The sequence below is a fragment of the Vulpes vulpes genome, chromosome 6, assembly GCF_048418805.1.
Source record: "Vulpes vulpes isolate BD-2025 chromosome 6, VulVul3, whole genome shotgun sequence".
NCBI classification, from domain to species: Eukaryota; Metazoa; Chordata; class Mammalia; order Carnivora; family Canidae; genus Vulpes; species Vulpes vulpes.
The window spans coordinates 99,099,100-99,113,060 of NC_132785.1; the positions used below are offsets into that span (position 1 = coordinate 99,099,100).

At 37.8% G+C, this 13,961-nt stretch overlaps 1 protein-coding gene and 1 pseudogene across 12 annotated transcripts in view; both read left to right on the top strand.

Annotated features, from left to right (window-relative positions):
- SYNE2 (spectrin repeat containing nuclear envelope protein 2) overlaps window positions 1-13,961 on the top strand; it is a 321,249-nt gene that overhangs the window by 267,809 nt on the left and 39,479 nt on the right. For all 12 annotated transcript variants that reach the window (XM_072762565.1, XM_072762566.1, XM_072762568.1 and 9 more), the window contains 5 exons: window positions 57-291; window positions 1,345-1,539; window positions 4,910-5,035; window positions 10,705-10,860; window positions 12,962-13,120. In XM_072762565.1, coding sequence (XP_072618666.1) covers window positions 57-291; window positions 1,345-1,539; window positions 4,910-5,035; window positions 10,705-10,860; window positions 12,962-13,120 — 871 coding nt within the window. The remainder of the gene's footprint in view (window positions 1-56; window positions 292-1,344; window positions 1,540-4,909; window positions 5,036-10,704; window positions 10,861-12,961; window positions 13,121-13,961) is intronic.
- Window positions 3,296-3,603, top strand: LOC112921347 (alpha-ketoglutarate dehydrogenase component 4 pseudogene; annotated as a pseudogene).

The following is a 13,961-nucleotide window of genomic DNA, read 5'->3' on the forward strand; positions in this document are numbered from 1 at the left end:
TTTCTTTATTCCTACATGTTGATATTAGGATTCTCTAACTATTTGTTTTTCCCAAGACGGGAATTTATTTCAAAGTTCACGAAGCTGAAGGACCAGTGGCAGCGTGCTGCCCAGGGCATCCAGCAGAGGAAGAGTGACATCGATGGGCTGGTGGGGCAGTGGCAGTACTTCACCACCTCTGTGGACAACCTGCTCCGCTTCCTCACCGACACCTGCCACCTGCTGTCTGCCGTGAAGAGCCAGGACTGCTATGGCCTCCACCAAACTAGGAGGCTGATCCAGGAGCTGAAGGTAGCACATGTGCAATGGTAGTGCGTGGACTTGCAGGGTAGTCACTCTTTGGAAGACGTTCATTCACCTCAAGTTTTAAGGTGTGGTTCAGGTGTACTCTCTGCAGGGGAAGAGCAGCTAGGCAGGGTTACCATGACCGTATCCAGCCTTGTCCCCACCCCATGGTGCCAGAAACCCGATCTTACATCTATTTATCCAGAAATAGTGAGGCTTGGGATCCCTGGGTGGCGCAGCGGTTTGGCGCCTGCCTTTGGCCCAGGGCGTGATCCTGGAGACCCGGGATCGAATCCCACGTTGGGCTCCCGGTGCATGGAGCCTGCTTCTCCCTCTGCCTGTGTCTCTGCCTCTCTCTCTCTCTCTCTGTGACTATCATAAATAAATAAAAATTAAAAAAAAAAAAAGAAATAGTGAGGCTTATGGTAAGTAGTGTAAATAGGTAGTTTCAGTCCCTTTAAAGAAGAGCCTGCATGATGTCAAATGGACTATTTTAAAGCTGTCCCTTTAAAGCAAATATTGGTGCATATGTTTAAGTGCCCATAATAAGTTTAAGTGTATATTTTTTGTATTTTACCTTTTTTATTTGTTCTCTCCTTTTATATTTGTTTAGCATAGTGTGCATATTCTACTCTTGTGGGTTAGGAGTAAGCTGACTCTTACACCGTAGTAATGGGTATCTGCTCTTAATTTCAGGTCTAATACTCTAATTATTTTCTTAATGCTCTTGGATCTATTAATCTTATAGGCTCTTATTCTTTGAAGTATATTCTTTATTTCTCTATGCTTCTGATCATTACACTAAGAATGTTATCCCTTAACAACCATTGGAAATTATTTAAGAACACATTATTTAATATAGCATATAGAAGTATAAAACATTAGCCTTAGATGTGAATGTATGTGTGGATGTTGCACACATTCTAATCAGATTTGCCTAATGTATATCTAATTTAACATTTATTAGTAGAAAGGGCTCTGAAGGAAATATTCACAAATGTACACAATCAAATTTTGATCATATCAGAGGCTTAAGGAACTTACTTTTTTTCTTTTTAGAGCAAAGAAATTCATTTCCAGAGACAGCAGACCACCTTTGAACTAACTTTAGAAGCTGGGGAGAAGTTACTGAACACAGCTAACCTGGAAACTCAAGACTTGATCGAAAAGAAAATAAGTCAAATTCGGGACGACTGGGAGAACACAAAGCTCCAAGTAGGCGAGATGATTCAACAGTTGCAGAGCAATGTAGAGGTAAACTCACTATGTACTCTTCAGGACTTCAAATACAGGACATAGAATTTTAGTTTGCAGTGCAAAAATGGGAGTGATTTTAGGAAAGCACAGTCTTGTAAGTTTACCAAGGGATCTTGAGTCCTACCAATCCATGAATCACACTAGTTACTTAATATAAAAGAATAATAGAGCATTGAAAAAGCTCAATGTTAAGCCTAGAAATACTTGGTTCTATTTTATATTCACTTTTACGTCATAGGAAGCCTCATGGTGTTACATGGAAGTTCTGTTTACAAAGCTAATGTTCCACATGTGGTCTGCCCATGGCTGTAGTGTATGAAAATAAACACAGCCATACTTCCTTTTTTTTCTGTCATCAGAGAATGTGCTTTTCCACGTAAGCACGTGTAGGAATTTCCCAGATAATTTATGATTATATTTTTAAGAACCCAAACGCTTTATTCTGAGTCATTATTGGAAAAAATTATCATTTAGTTAATACGAAAATGTACCAATGCCTTCTTCGTGACTTTGAGCTGCTTTCAACCAAAGGCCCTACACAACTATCCTCTCGGAGTAATTTTGCAGTTTTTCTTTTATTTTCTTTAAATGTTATTTAAAGTGCTTTATGTTTAATTTTTTGTTTCTCTGAGCATACCTACTCCTTATAGCCCACTCTCCCTCCTAAAATTTGTTGTATGTGGACCAAAACCAGATAACTGAGCTTATCACAGAAAAATTTTTTGAGTACATAATAAATATGTGCTGAGTTAGGGCCTGAACATTTCTCCTATGAATAAAGCATCTGAATTTTGTTTGGTATATGGGCTCTGTGAAGTTCATTAACTAGGAAAATACTGGTTGAGCACTTTGCCCTGTTTGTAAAATGTGGTATATGTAGTTAATGGTTTGGAAGGAGAAACGAGGACTATTTTGTTTCTCTCTCCACTTTCTTCTTGTGCTCCAGAGAGTTGATGTTGCTAGACAAGTGACCTCCCCTTATGTGAATTCTGTGTTACTGTAGAATAGGGCCACCCTAGGTGTGTTTAGGTATCAGTTGTACTCAAGTTGAGGTTTCTAAAAGTAACCTCAGGAGTAGAAACTTATCCTGATGAACCCATTATAAACATTCTGAACTTGAAAATGCAGGCAATTGTTTTATCAGTAATATAAGGTTAAAGGAAGATAGATGGTGTGAAAGAATGGTATTGCAGAGGTGGGGAGCGGGGCCTGAACAGCACCTTTAGGTCAACCTTGACTGATGCACTTCCAACCACATGTTCTTGGCCAGTCAGTTTTCTCTGGGCCCCAATTTTCACATTTTAAAGTGTGAAACCCTGTGTGTCTCCTGAGATTATTATAATTACAATGAGATAATAAAATTGAGAATGCTTTGTTAACTATAAAGGGCTTTTAAGCAGAAGGTAGCAATCAGAGCAGTGGTGAGAAATGTCGAGTGAAGTTTCACAGTGAAAGGGGTCACTAAGGCCAAGCTATGTCTCAGAAGAAAGAAGAGAGGGATGACATTATAAAAGAAGACAAGCGAAGGGCTTGAGTGCTTTTGCTTTGTGATGCTATTATAGTGTGTGCCCACAACTGTAAATGTTAAAAATTAATCCTTAACAAGAACCTTTTAAATGTGAACTCCTCCACCAAAAATATGAACTTTCCCAAAACTGATACACAAGTAAGATTAGATAGATGGAGGATATAGGGAGGGAAGAAGAAATATTTTGAAGCAAAAGCCAGTCAACTCAGTAGTTGAAATGAGCAGATGGGCAGCAAGACAGCGTCCGCCAGCAGGGTAGTTCAGGTAGTCAGGCCACATACTCTATTTATAAGGTTTCCTGACAGAAGAGACAATCCTAAACCTAACATATCAGAAGTTTTGAGATCAAAAGACTACCGTCTCACTCTTCTTCAATTTCACAGCATTCTGAGAAAAGTAAATTACCAGATTTGCTAATGCATCAGGGTCTACCAGACACTGCAGAAATAATAAAAACATTACCTCAGAAATATAGAAGGAAACTTGTGTCTCAAGAAGAAATTGAACTTATTCAACTTAGAGGTCCAGAATAATCACTGACAGTATGGCTGCTGTTTGTCATCAGACAAAAGAATAGTCTTTACAATTAAGGACTTCCAAAATGGCACATGAGAAATTATACAGTAAACAATTTGAATATAAAAAAAAAAAAGGAAAAGAAAAAGAAATATAGAAAATTTAGATGGATGGACACTTGTATCTCCTAATATATGTATCTTTGTCAGCTTCTTCACAAGCTTACCTAATTGTTTATATATTTAGTAAAGTATACATTTTTAATGTTAGCCTATTAATTTACTCTCAATTAGCAAGTATTACCAGTGTTGAGCTATTAAAAACATACAATATCTAGTAAACTATCATATGTGTCCCATAATTTCACTTTTGTTTCAGTTTCTTTTTGGACATCGAAAGATTTACAGACAGAATTGCTGCTTTGGGGAAGTGATTTTTCCTGAAATTGGATGAGGATTAGTGAAAGAATGACTCCATTATTTTTTCTTTATTTTCTTAACATTTTTTCATTCACAAAGTTATTGGAGTATAACTAATTTAAAAAGCATATCCTACACTAAATGATAAAAGTACAGTCAAGGTAAAACAGGCAACTTTGTGGCATTAAAACTGGGAGTTAATACAAAAGATTATTTGTAACCTATATTCAGAAGAAAATACCAGAGTTTAAAATGGAAAATAAGAGATCAAAATGAATATAACCTAGGAATAGATGTTTGATTAGAAATTGCAGCTTACTATGTTGTTAAAGGTGTTAAGAAAGTCTTACTATTTGATTTATTTTACTGTTTTCATTGTCATCATGTATGCAAATTCTGAAAACCACTAACTTGCTCAAACTTAATGTCTGAAAGCCTTATAAAATCAACCTGAATATTTACCTTATTAAGGCTATTTATGGAACTTTAGGGTCTTACAGTGCCAAGGGTATGCATTATTGTGAAAGTAAAGCCTCCCAAAGTTAAATACATTTTCTTCCATACCTTTAATGAAATCTAGAATATGCTTTAAAGAAGTCATCCGTAAAATAGTAAGGGTAACTCGTGGGCATTAGAGTCGAACTGTTGTTGAGTATTGCTCAGTTGCCTATGGATTAAACTTTACATTTTTGCTTAAAAAATTTTTTTTTTAAATGAGCCACACATAAAGCCATACCAGAGCCATACTCTGCTTTTAAACAAGGCCTCTCAGGACAAGAAACTGGGTTTCAGTGAGATCTACAAAAACACATTTATTGTTAGTGGATTAAATGAGTTATTCTGTTTCTACAATTCATTCTTAAAAAGCAAAGTACTTACCAATTTTAATACTGTTTTCAAATAGACTTGGGGCCAGTGTGAAAAGAAAATCAAGGAGTTGAAAAGCAGGCTGCAAGTTATAAAGGCACAAAGTAGAGATCCTCTTCCAGAACTTCATGAGGACCTCCATAGAGAAAAAGAGCTGATTAAGGTATTGTAAGCTGTGAAGCAGTGTTCAAGATCATCACTTACGGCTATGGAGGGACATGGAAGTGTTTTGTTTGCCTTTCTGTTCTGTGTTGAAACTGTTGCCATGTTCAGTCAGAAAACATTTTGCCTATCTTCTATCTGAAATAACATGCCTGTCCCCAAAGCCAATGGAATTGTTGCTCTTTGAGATCTATGTATGAATATGAGAAAGACTTGTAGAAATTCTTCTTAGAAAGGGGGGGGGGGTTCTCCTCCAGGTCCTCTTTCTAGTTCTCTCCTCTGTGATATAAGATGTGCCCTTTGAGTAATCTCACTGAAATCTGTTCCCTTAACAAATGATCTTGTGTTTGAAATGAGAGCCAAGTATTACTATAGAATTCGTTTTTTAGAAGCCAGTAGGTTAGAGTTTTTGCTCAAATATAACATTTTTATAAAAACTCCCAAACTACATTCTGCCTTGTTGATACAACAGTAATAATTTTTCCTGGGTATTTAGAACTTTGCAGAAGATTTTTGCAGAAGATTGGGTAGGAATTTGGACCAGTATAATTCTCAGGTCAGGAACAGCCTCTCTTCCCTATCCACAGGTCTGATGTTTAAAAAACATCCAGAACCTAATGGAATGATCTTTACTCTTTTCTTCCAATGACTTCAGGAACCAAATTGAAACAATTAGGAAGAAATGAGTATTCTTATACTTCAAGCTGTTCTAGAAATTAGTGTCCTTCAGCCTGCATCTATTTTCTTCATTGTAAAAATATTCTGACATGCAAAAAAACTTCCAATATAACAAATAATATGACAAACTGCCATGAAACCATCACCCAGCTGCAAAGATAAAACATGGCAAATACAGCTCAGGTGCCCTGCATAATCTCCAATGTAATTTCCTTCCTCAGAGGTACCCACAACCCTGAATAAGGTGTTTAATCATTCTCGTGCATTTCTTTATAGCTGCCCTATGTGTGTCTATAGCTCTCAATATTACTTTTATTTTTCAACTTCATATAAGCAGTGCCATTATTACATACTAAAATCATACACTTACATTCCTACATTTTCTTCTTCTTGTAGTTTTCAAGTTTTGCCTTGTACATTTACATCTTCATTTAAGAATTGATTTTTCATATGTTTTAAGGTAAAGATCCAATTTGTAATTTACTCATAATGGCTAATCATATGGATGATCATTGTCCTAGTGCCCATAGTCCAGTGCCAAATATCAGGTTTCCATATATATGTGATTTTTGTCTTGGAGCTTTATTTTGTTGGTTTGCTTATCTCAACCTGTATATCAAATTATCTTGACGACTGTGCTTTTTTATAACAAATCTTCATTTCAGGTGTGATGTGTACTCATACTTGTTCTCTCACATTAGTATGGATGTCTTTTTGACACTACTGAAAATACTTTTTTGATTATATTTTCTATTTATCATTGGTGCCTAGAAATGATAATTTTCAGTAGATATATTCAAATTCAATAATCTTGCTAAACTCTCTTGTTAATTCCAATACTTTGTTCTATACAATCTTTTAGGTGTCTATGTAGAAAGTCACCATCTGTGAAAAATTACTCTTTGTTTTCTTCCTTTTTTATTCTATACTTTTTTTTTTCTGTTCTTTCTATACTAGTTAGTACTGCCAGAACATTTTTGAGTAGAAAAAATTTTTTTTAAGATTTATGTATTTATTCATGAGAGAGGCAGAGACATAGGCAAAGGAAGAAGCAGGCTCCATTTGGGGAGCCTGATGCAGGACTCGATCCCAGGACCCCGGGATCACAACCTAAGCCAAAGGCAAACATTCAACCACTGAGCCACCAAGGTACCCGAGTAGGAGAATTAATGGCTGTCTCCTTCATGTCATTCCTGATTTGAAAGAGAATAATTCTGACATTTCACCATTAATTATGGTATTTGCTGTGATGAAATTATGAGGTTAAGAAAATTCCTACTAATCCCTAATTTTCAACATTTCTGTGATCTCTATTGCTTTAGGTGTAGATCTAGATTTCAGGGACAGATGAGAGAATTTGGAGTCATATTCTCAGTTGATACATAGAGTTTCCTCCCAAAGAGTCTAGAAACAAGTGTAGAATGTGAACTGTAAACTCCTAGAAAGGCATAATATTTCCCAAGTATCACACTCTTCAGTTTCCACTAGGATCCTTTCAACTTCAATAGCCTTGGCCTTCTCTCAGTGGAAAAATCATGAAGAGAGACCAAGAGCATTGAGTTCATTGATCCCATTACATATTCCAAAAAGAACTCAAGTAACCTAAAGCCTGTCTAGGAGAGTGTTGATCATGCCCAGACCACTTGGGAGAGACACACCAAATACTTGACCAGTCCGAGTTTTACTTTCCTCCTCAGAAGATTACATTCTCATTACATCTAAGTTGACATATTGAATAGCACTTCATTACATACTAGCTTTTAACTATTATGAAAACTGATATAGGGGGCATCTGTGTTTATAAGACTTGTCAAATGATTGAGTTGGGGGACAGTTTTATCTTTAAAATAATTTTTGGTGGGATCCCTGGGTGGCGCAGCGGTTTGGCGCCTGCCTTTGGCCCAGGGCGCGATCCTGGAGACCCGGGATCGAATCCCACGTCGGGCTCCCGGTGCGTGGAGCCTGCTTCTCCCTCTGCCTGTGTCTCTGCCTCTCTCTATCTCTCTGTGACTATCATAAATAAAAAAAAAAAAAAAAAAAAATTTAAAAAAATAAAAAATAAAAAAAAAATAAAATAATTTTTGGTAAGTAATGCTGTCACAGGGTTCAAAATTCAGAAAGTGCAAAAGGCATGCAAATTCTTCCTCCCATTGGTTCCTCTCCACAGAAGCAATCAATGTTACCAATTTATTGTGTATTCTTCCAAAGATATTCTATGCATATACAGGCCAATATTTTAATATATTTATACACACACACAGTCATTTTTTGGCCCTGTTTTCACCCAAATTGTAAGGTAGAAAAATGGGACTTGACAACCCCCCTGGTAATTGAGTCCACAGGCAAAGTCTTTAATGCTGCCATGCTGTGTCCAAGTCCAAAGACTGCACCTTCACTTCATGTCGTCAAAACAACTAAGTTTTATATCCTGGGTTATATGAACAATGAGAATCTTATAGGCAATATTGACAGTTTATCTGGTTAAATTAAGAAGAGGTAACTTATCTGACTGGCATGTCCTTTGTAATTATGATTTGGTAGCAAATCTGGAATATTTTAATTTAAAGACAAAAGCATGATTTTTTAAATGTTTGTACAAATAGTTATCAGCATTCATATACTTCCACAGTAGACCTTGCTCTGTATATTTTTTGATTGCTTGCTTTTTTCACTTTATGAACATTTTAAAGCTCTTGAGACATGGCCAGACCTGGCTTTCCTTTCAATCCTACATTTCTGTATCTGAGGACTTAAGTACACCAGGAATCATGGCAGCTGCTGAGCAATGCATTGGTGAGCAATGTTATAGTGGCTCTGGCCAGTAATGGAGCTAACAGTTTAGACTACTGGAGAGATATGTATTAACCAAAGAGTCTTACTCTTGCGTATGTGTGTGTGTGAATAATTGTAAGCATGATGAGTGTTAGATGGGAAATGGACAGAGGGCTGTGAGAGCATGAAACAAGGGTCCCATTTTGTCTGATAACTCTGAGAAGGAATTATCTTTGTGTCTGAGATCTCAACATGTAAGTATGAATTAATGAATTAATGAAATACATTTGTGATGGAGGAGTGGGTAGCTTTTCAACTAAATAATTAAAGAAATACAGATTTAAATAATAACTAAGCATTATATATATATTAAAATTGTCTGAAAAAAATATATATAACTTGACACCAAAAAGTTTATGGTGAAAGATAGTTATTCCTCTTAGAATGCAATTTGGCAATATTTATTAAGAATCATAAAAATGTCCAGGGGCGCCTGGGTGGCTCAGTCGGTTAAGCATCTGCCTTTAGCTCAGGTCACGATCTCAGGACCAAGACCGTGGGATCCAGCCCTGCATTGGGTTCCTTGCTCAGCAGGAACCCTTTCCCTCTGCCTCTGCCTGCCACTCCCCCTGCTTGTACTCTCTCTCTCTTTCTGTCACATAAATAATTAAAATCTTTTTTTAAAAAAATTATAAAAATGTCCATATTCAAAAGTTCTACACCTGTTAATTATCTTTTCAGTTGTAGGAGGAAACCAAGTAACCAAACCAAATCAATTTAAACCTGGCTGTGGAAAACAAAAACAGGCCTCCCTACTGTGCAGGCATCTGAGCCTGAGCTTGTGAGCAGGGCCTTGGACAGGCTGAGCTTCCTGTCCTCCAGACTGGGGAGTGCTGCATGAAGCTCAATGGCCTTGGATCTCTAGTTTGTTTGTTTGTTTTAAAATATTTTATTTATTTATTCATGAGAGACACAGAGGGCAGAAGGGAAGCAGGCTCCCTGTGGGGAGTCCGATGGATCCCAGGACCCCAGGGTCATGCCCCGAGCCAAAGGCAGACACTCAACCACTGAGCCACCCAGGCGTCCCACGTCTCTAGTTTTAAGTCCGTGAGTGGCACACCTCCACCTGTGAGCCATCCCCTCTCTATTCTGTAGCTCGTGAAAGTGTTCCACACAGGATCCGCTCTCATCCACTTTACCAGAATCGTGAGGGTAGAAACTAGGTAACAAGAGTTTAAAGTGATGATATTTATCCTGATAAGGGTATTTCTGAATCTCCATGTAACCTTAAAAGAAGAATTCTCTGGGCCATTTTATTAAATGTAAATTTGTGAGCAAGTTATGTAATCATGCCAACGTAGCTTTTAGAACTCTGAAAATCAATCAGAAGTGACACGCTTTTATTGTTGCCGCCCCTCAGACTTCTGATGTAAGTGAAAGTCTATTCTTTCTGTTGCAATAGACAGGTACGAACAGAGATCCTTAAAACGTGCCAAAGAACGAAGAATTGTGAGCACAATAAAAATCTGCAGGACTCTCGAGTACTCGTTTGTGCTGTTTCCTTTTACCTTCCCGGTTGTAAAAGCAGTTTTCTTAAGTCCTAGAAATCAAAAAGTTTAAATTTGACACATTTTTAAAAATAATTGTTTCCACAACCAGAGATTTCCTGCTAACCAAGTTCTGCCAGTTTCTAGGGAAGAATTTATTTATTTTTAAATTTTTAATTCATTCTTTTTGAAGCTTAACCAAAAGAATCCCCTTTGAACAGAAGCTGCCGTTTTGATGGCCACGGTAGTAACAATGCATTTCCTAAATTCTTTTTTTAAGATGGAAAACCACACTTTAGACAACATTTCTGTAACGTAGTTTCAGAATTAAAAGTGTGTGTGATTGTCACTAGACTCCAAAAATAATTTCTTCTCCATAAAGATAAAGGCCTATATGATTTTAAAACAGAACTAACCTTAGAAAAATCTGAACTACCTGAGGAAATAAAAACAAAGGTGGAAAAGAGTTTTCTTTTAAGAAAAAGGTGGTGAAAACCCGGCCAACCGCAGGAGCAGCCTCTGCCTTGGGCTGTTTCTCATTGGGAGGCCCCGCCCCCTTCGCTGGCCTCCCCTCCCCCAGAGTCCAATCAAAGGATTAGCCTACAGGTTTGGAAACAACAGCAGCTTGAGTGGAAATGATTTTTCCCCCCTCCCTTCTTGTGTTTCAATGCAGGAACTAGAGAAGTCTTTGGGCAACTGGACTCAGAACTTGAAAGAACTTCACACTATGAAGACCGACTTAACCCAGCACATTCTTGTGGAGGATGTGTTGGTTTTGGAGGAGCAAACAGAGCATTTGCACAGACAATGGGAGGACCTCTGCTTAAGAGTAAGTCAGTTAACTGCAGGGCACGGCTGTTCTGGAGTTTATTGAAATGTCTCCTAAGGCCAGACAAAGTAGAAAGGGGCTTAATTTCATTGAACGGGAGGCCCTTTTCAGTTGGAGCCCAGGCCGGCTGCTGTTCCTTTAGAAGGCAGCAACATGCTTTAACAGATTGGCCCCTTTGTTTCTCCCATGCTTAGTGCTGGTACTTTGTACATTTTCAATAAGCTTTTTTAAAAACTTACCTTAAATCGGGGGAGGTGGGAGCAGGGGAGGGGTGGCGATTCCGAACAGCTGTGAGCACTCTGCTCTGTCTTGTGTAGATGACAAGTACTCATCGGGATATTAGAATGAGGACTTCAGCCTGGAGGTCTCACCCGGCCTTAGAGCAGTATCTCTGCAGTATCTCTCTAACCCCAGCAAACGGCCAGAGTCTTACTTAGTGCCCCAGACAGGGGTATTTTATCTGAGAACTCTACGATCACGTGCCATCCGATGTGTCTTTCCAGTAGCTGCTTTTCAAAACTCAAAATTATCAACAGCTTCACTTAGCATCTCAGTGGATTACTTCTACTTATTAAAAATTAGATCATGATTACAGTATGATGCAGTACCTGTTTGTGACGGATGGAACTAAAGGGTTCAAATAGATCTTTGTTTTAAGAACGTGTCATTCTAAGAAAAATAAACTCCTTAATCTCATTTTTGTGAATTAAGAATGGATTTAAAAGTTGAAATTTTTTAAAAGTTGAAATCCAGACACTTTTGAGTGCATTTTAATTAAGTAAAATAATTTTTCCTTCTTGGTTTTAGTATTTAATATTCATAATGGACTGTAATTTTAAATGCCCTCTTAGAATTTTTATTCATATTTCACATAAAAAATTTTAGAGTATGTGCAAAGTATCCTAAAACGAAGGTGGAAGCAGAGACTGGGGCCCAGATGTTCCTAATCGTTACCATTAGGAAACCAATCAGAATGACGCTGTGCAAAATGCCAGGCTTTTAAAAGCTAAGATAAATAGATGCCCTCGGAAATGGAAACACAAAACTTGTTTTTTTTAGGGATCGTTCTTTGAGCCTTCTCAACACATTTGACTGAATGGATGTACAAGCGTTAGGTGTTTTTGCCTCTGAAAAGATCACTGATTTTGTTGTACATAGGAGGAAAGTCTTGGGAGTTTGCATCTTACTTTTCCCATTTGTAATATAGGGTGTTAAAACTTTATTAAAACTCTTTTTACTCTAAGATTCTAAAGATTTTTAAGAGCTGAGAATACTTTTGTAATTTAGGAAGGCTGTTTTGCATTCTTTAAGTTTCTGTTTAAGTTGTACATTTGAACCCTTTGTGAAAGGAAGAGCCTTTGTAGAAGTCGATTTGCTGATACAGAATGGAGTAGGAGTGTTTAGTGTCACCTGCTAACTACAAACTAGTATTTGGTTCCATTTCCATAGTTTCCATCCAAAGCCATAGTGCATAATGGGAAGGTTAAATAAGTGATATGCATTTGCTTTTTCTTTATTTTGCTTTATTTTTGAAATCTACCACTAAAATATTGAAATAACTTCAATTTTGCAGTCTATTTGCATTACAAAGGTTAGATTTATGTTGTGATCTAGGTTTTGTAGTTTTTAAGTTAAATAGGCAGGACATTAGTCTTAAATAGGAATAAGGACTTAATCATTTTTAAACTAGTAAAAAGATTTCAGTCATAAAAATGTAAATGAGCATGTAGCAAGCCATCAATAAATAAATGTACGTAGAAAGAACAGGGATCAGAAGAAATTTGGATGGTGTTCAGTGAATGTATCTAAACTTTCCTGTTTCTAATTTTTAATATAACCTGGTAGTAATAGATACACACTATATAAAACCGAATTCTTTTGGTCAATTGCACTTCAGACACAATCTTTATTGCTCTTTGTGGCATCTATCAAAGGTGTAACTATTGATGTTGAACTCTAGTGTGAGGTAAACAGTAAATTTAAGTCTGTAGGGTTACTGATGAAAATGAATGAAATTCATAGTCTTTTTAATGGGGGGAAGGGAAAGGAAATGCTTTCCTTCCTGCCTATAGTCTGTTGCCAAACGTATTTTCATTTCCAGGTGGCCATACGCAAACAGGAGATTGAAGACAGACTCAATTCATGGATTGTGTTCAATGAAAAAAATAAAGAGTTATGCGCATGGCTGGTGCAGATGGAAAACAAAGTTCTGCAGACGGCAGATATTAGTATTGAAGAAATGATTGAAAAGTTGCAGAAGGTAAGTAGGAGTACCCTGATGGCTGCAGTTACGACTACCATGGAGTTCTCCGCCCTCACTCACAGGTCCAGGGTGGCATAACATTATAGGTATGTTGCTAATAACATTGCAGAAATAGGAAGGGTCTTTCTCACTATCTTTATTCCTTCTCCAAGAAAGCTGGTGAGGATTCCAGAGTGATGGGAAGTGTGGAACCATTCTAGGGGGGCACGGCACTTGCTGTGCCTTCTCTCTGAAAGTCTGGCCAGAACAGAGGCTCTCCTCAGCTTAAGCATCACTTCACACCCCCAGTGAATTTTGGCTTCTACTGGTTGTTTGGAGCTGTCCTCGCCAAAGGGGAGATGCCAACAGCAACAGAGGCTTATAGTGCTGAGATGTCTACCAAGCACGGCAGGGAAGGGCAGAAAACTCATTCCTGGTGCCGTCATCCAAAACGGTACTCAGTTGCCTCAGGAAAGTGCTTAGTGATATTAGGCCAATTTAATTATACTCTGTTGTTCTCCTTGACCAAGTAGGTTAGATTAGAAAAAATCTGGGAGGAGAAACCATGGCTACTGAATTAAGGAAGTAACTAATGGGGACACCTGAGTGGCTCAGTCAGTTAAGAATCCGACTCTTTTTTTTTTTTTTTAAGATTTTACTTATTTATTCATAAGAAAGGCAGATACATAGGCAGAGGGAGAAGCAGGCTCCCTGCAGGGAGCCCAATGCAGGACTCAATCCCAGGACCCCAGGATCATGACCTGAGCCAAAGGCAGGTGCTCAACCACAGAGCCACCCAGGCATCCAGAATCCAACTCTCAATTTCAGCTCAGGTCTTGGTTGATCTCAGGATGTGGGA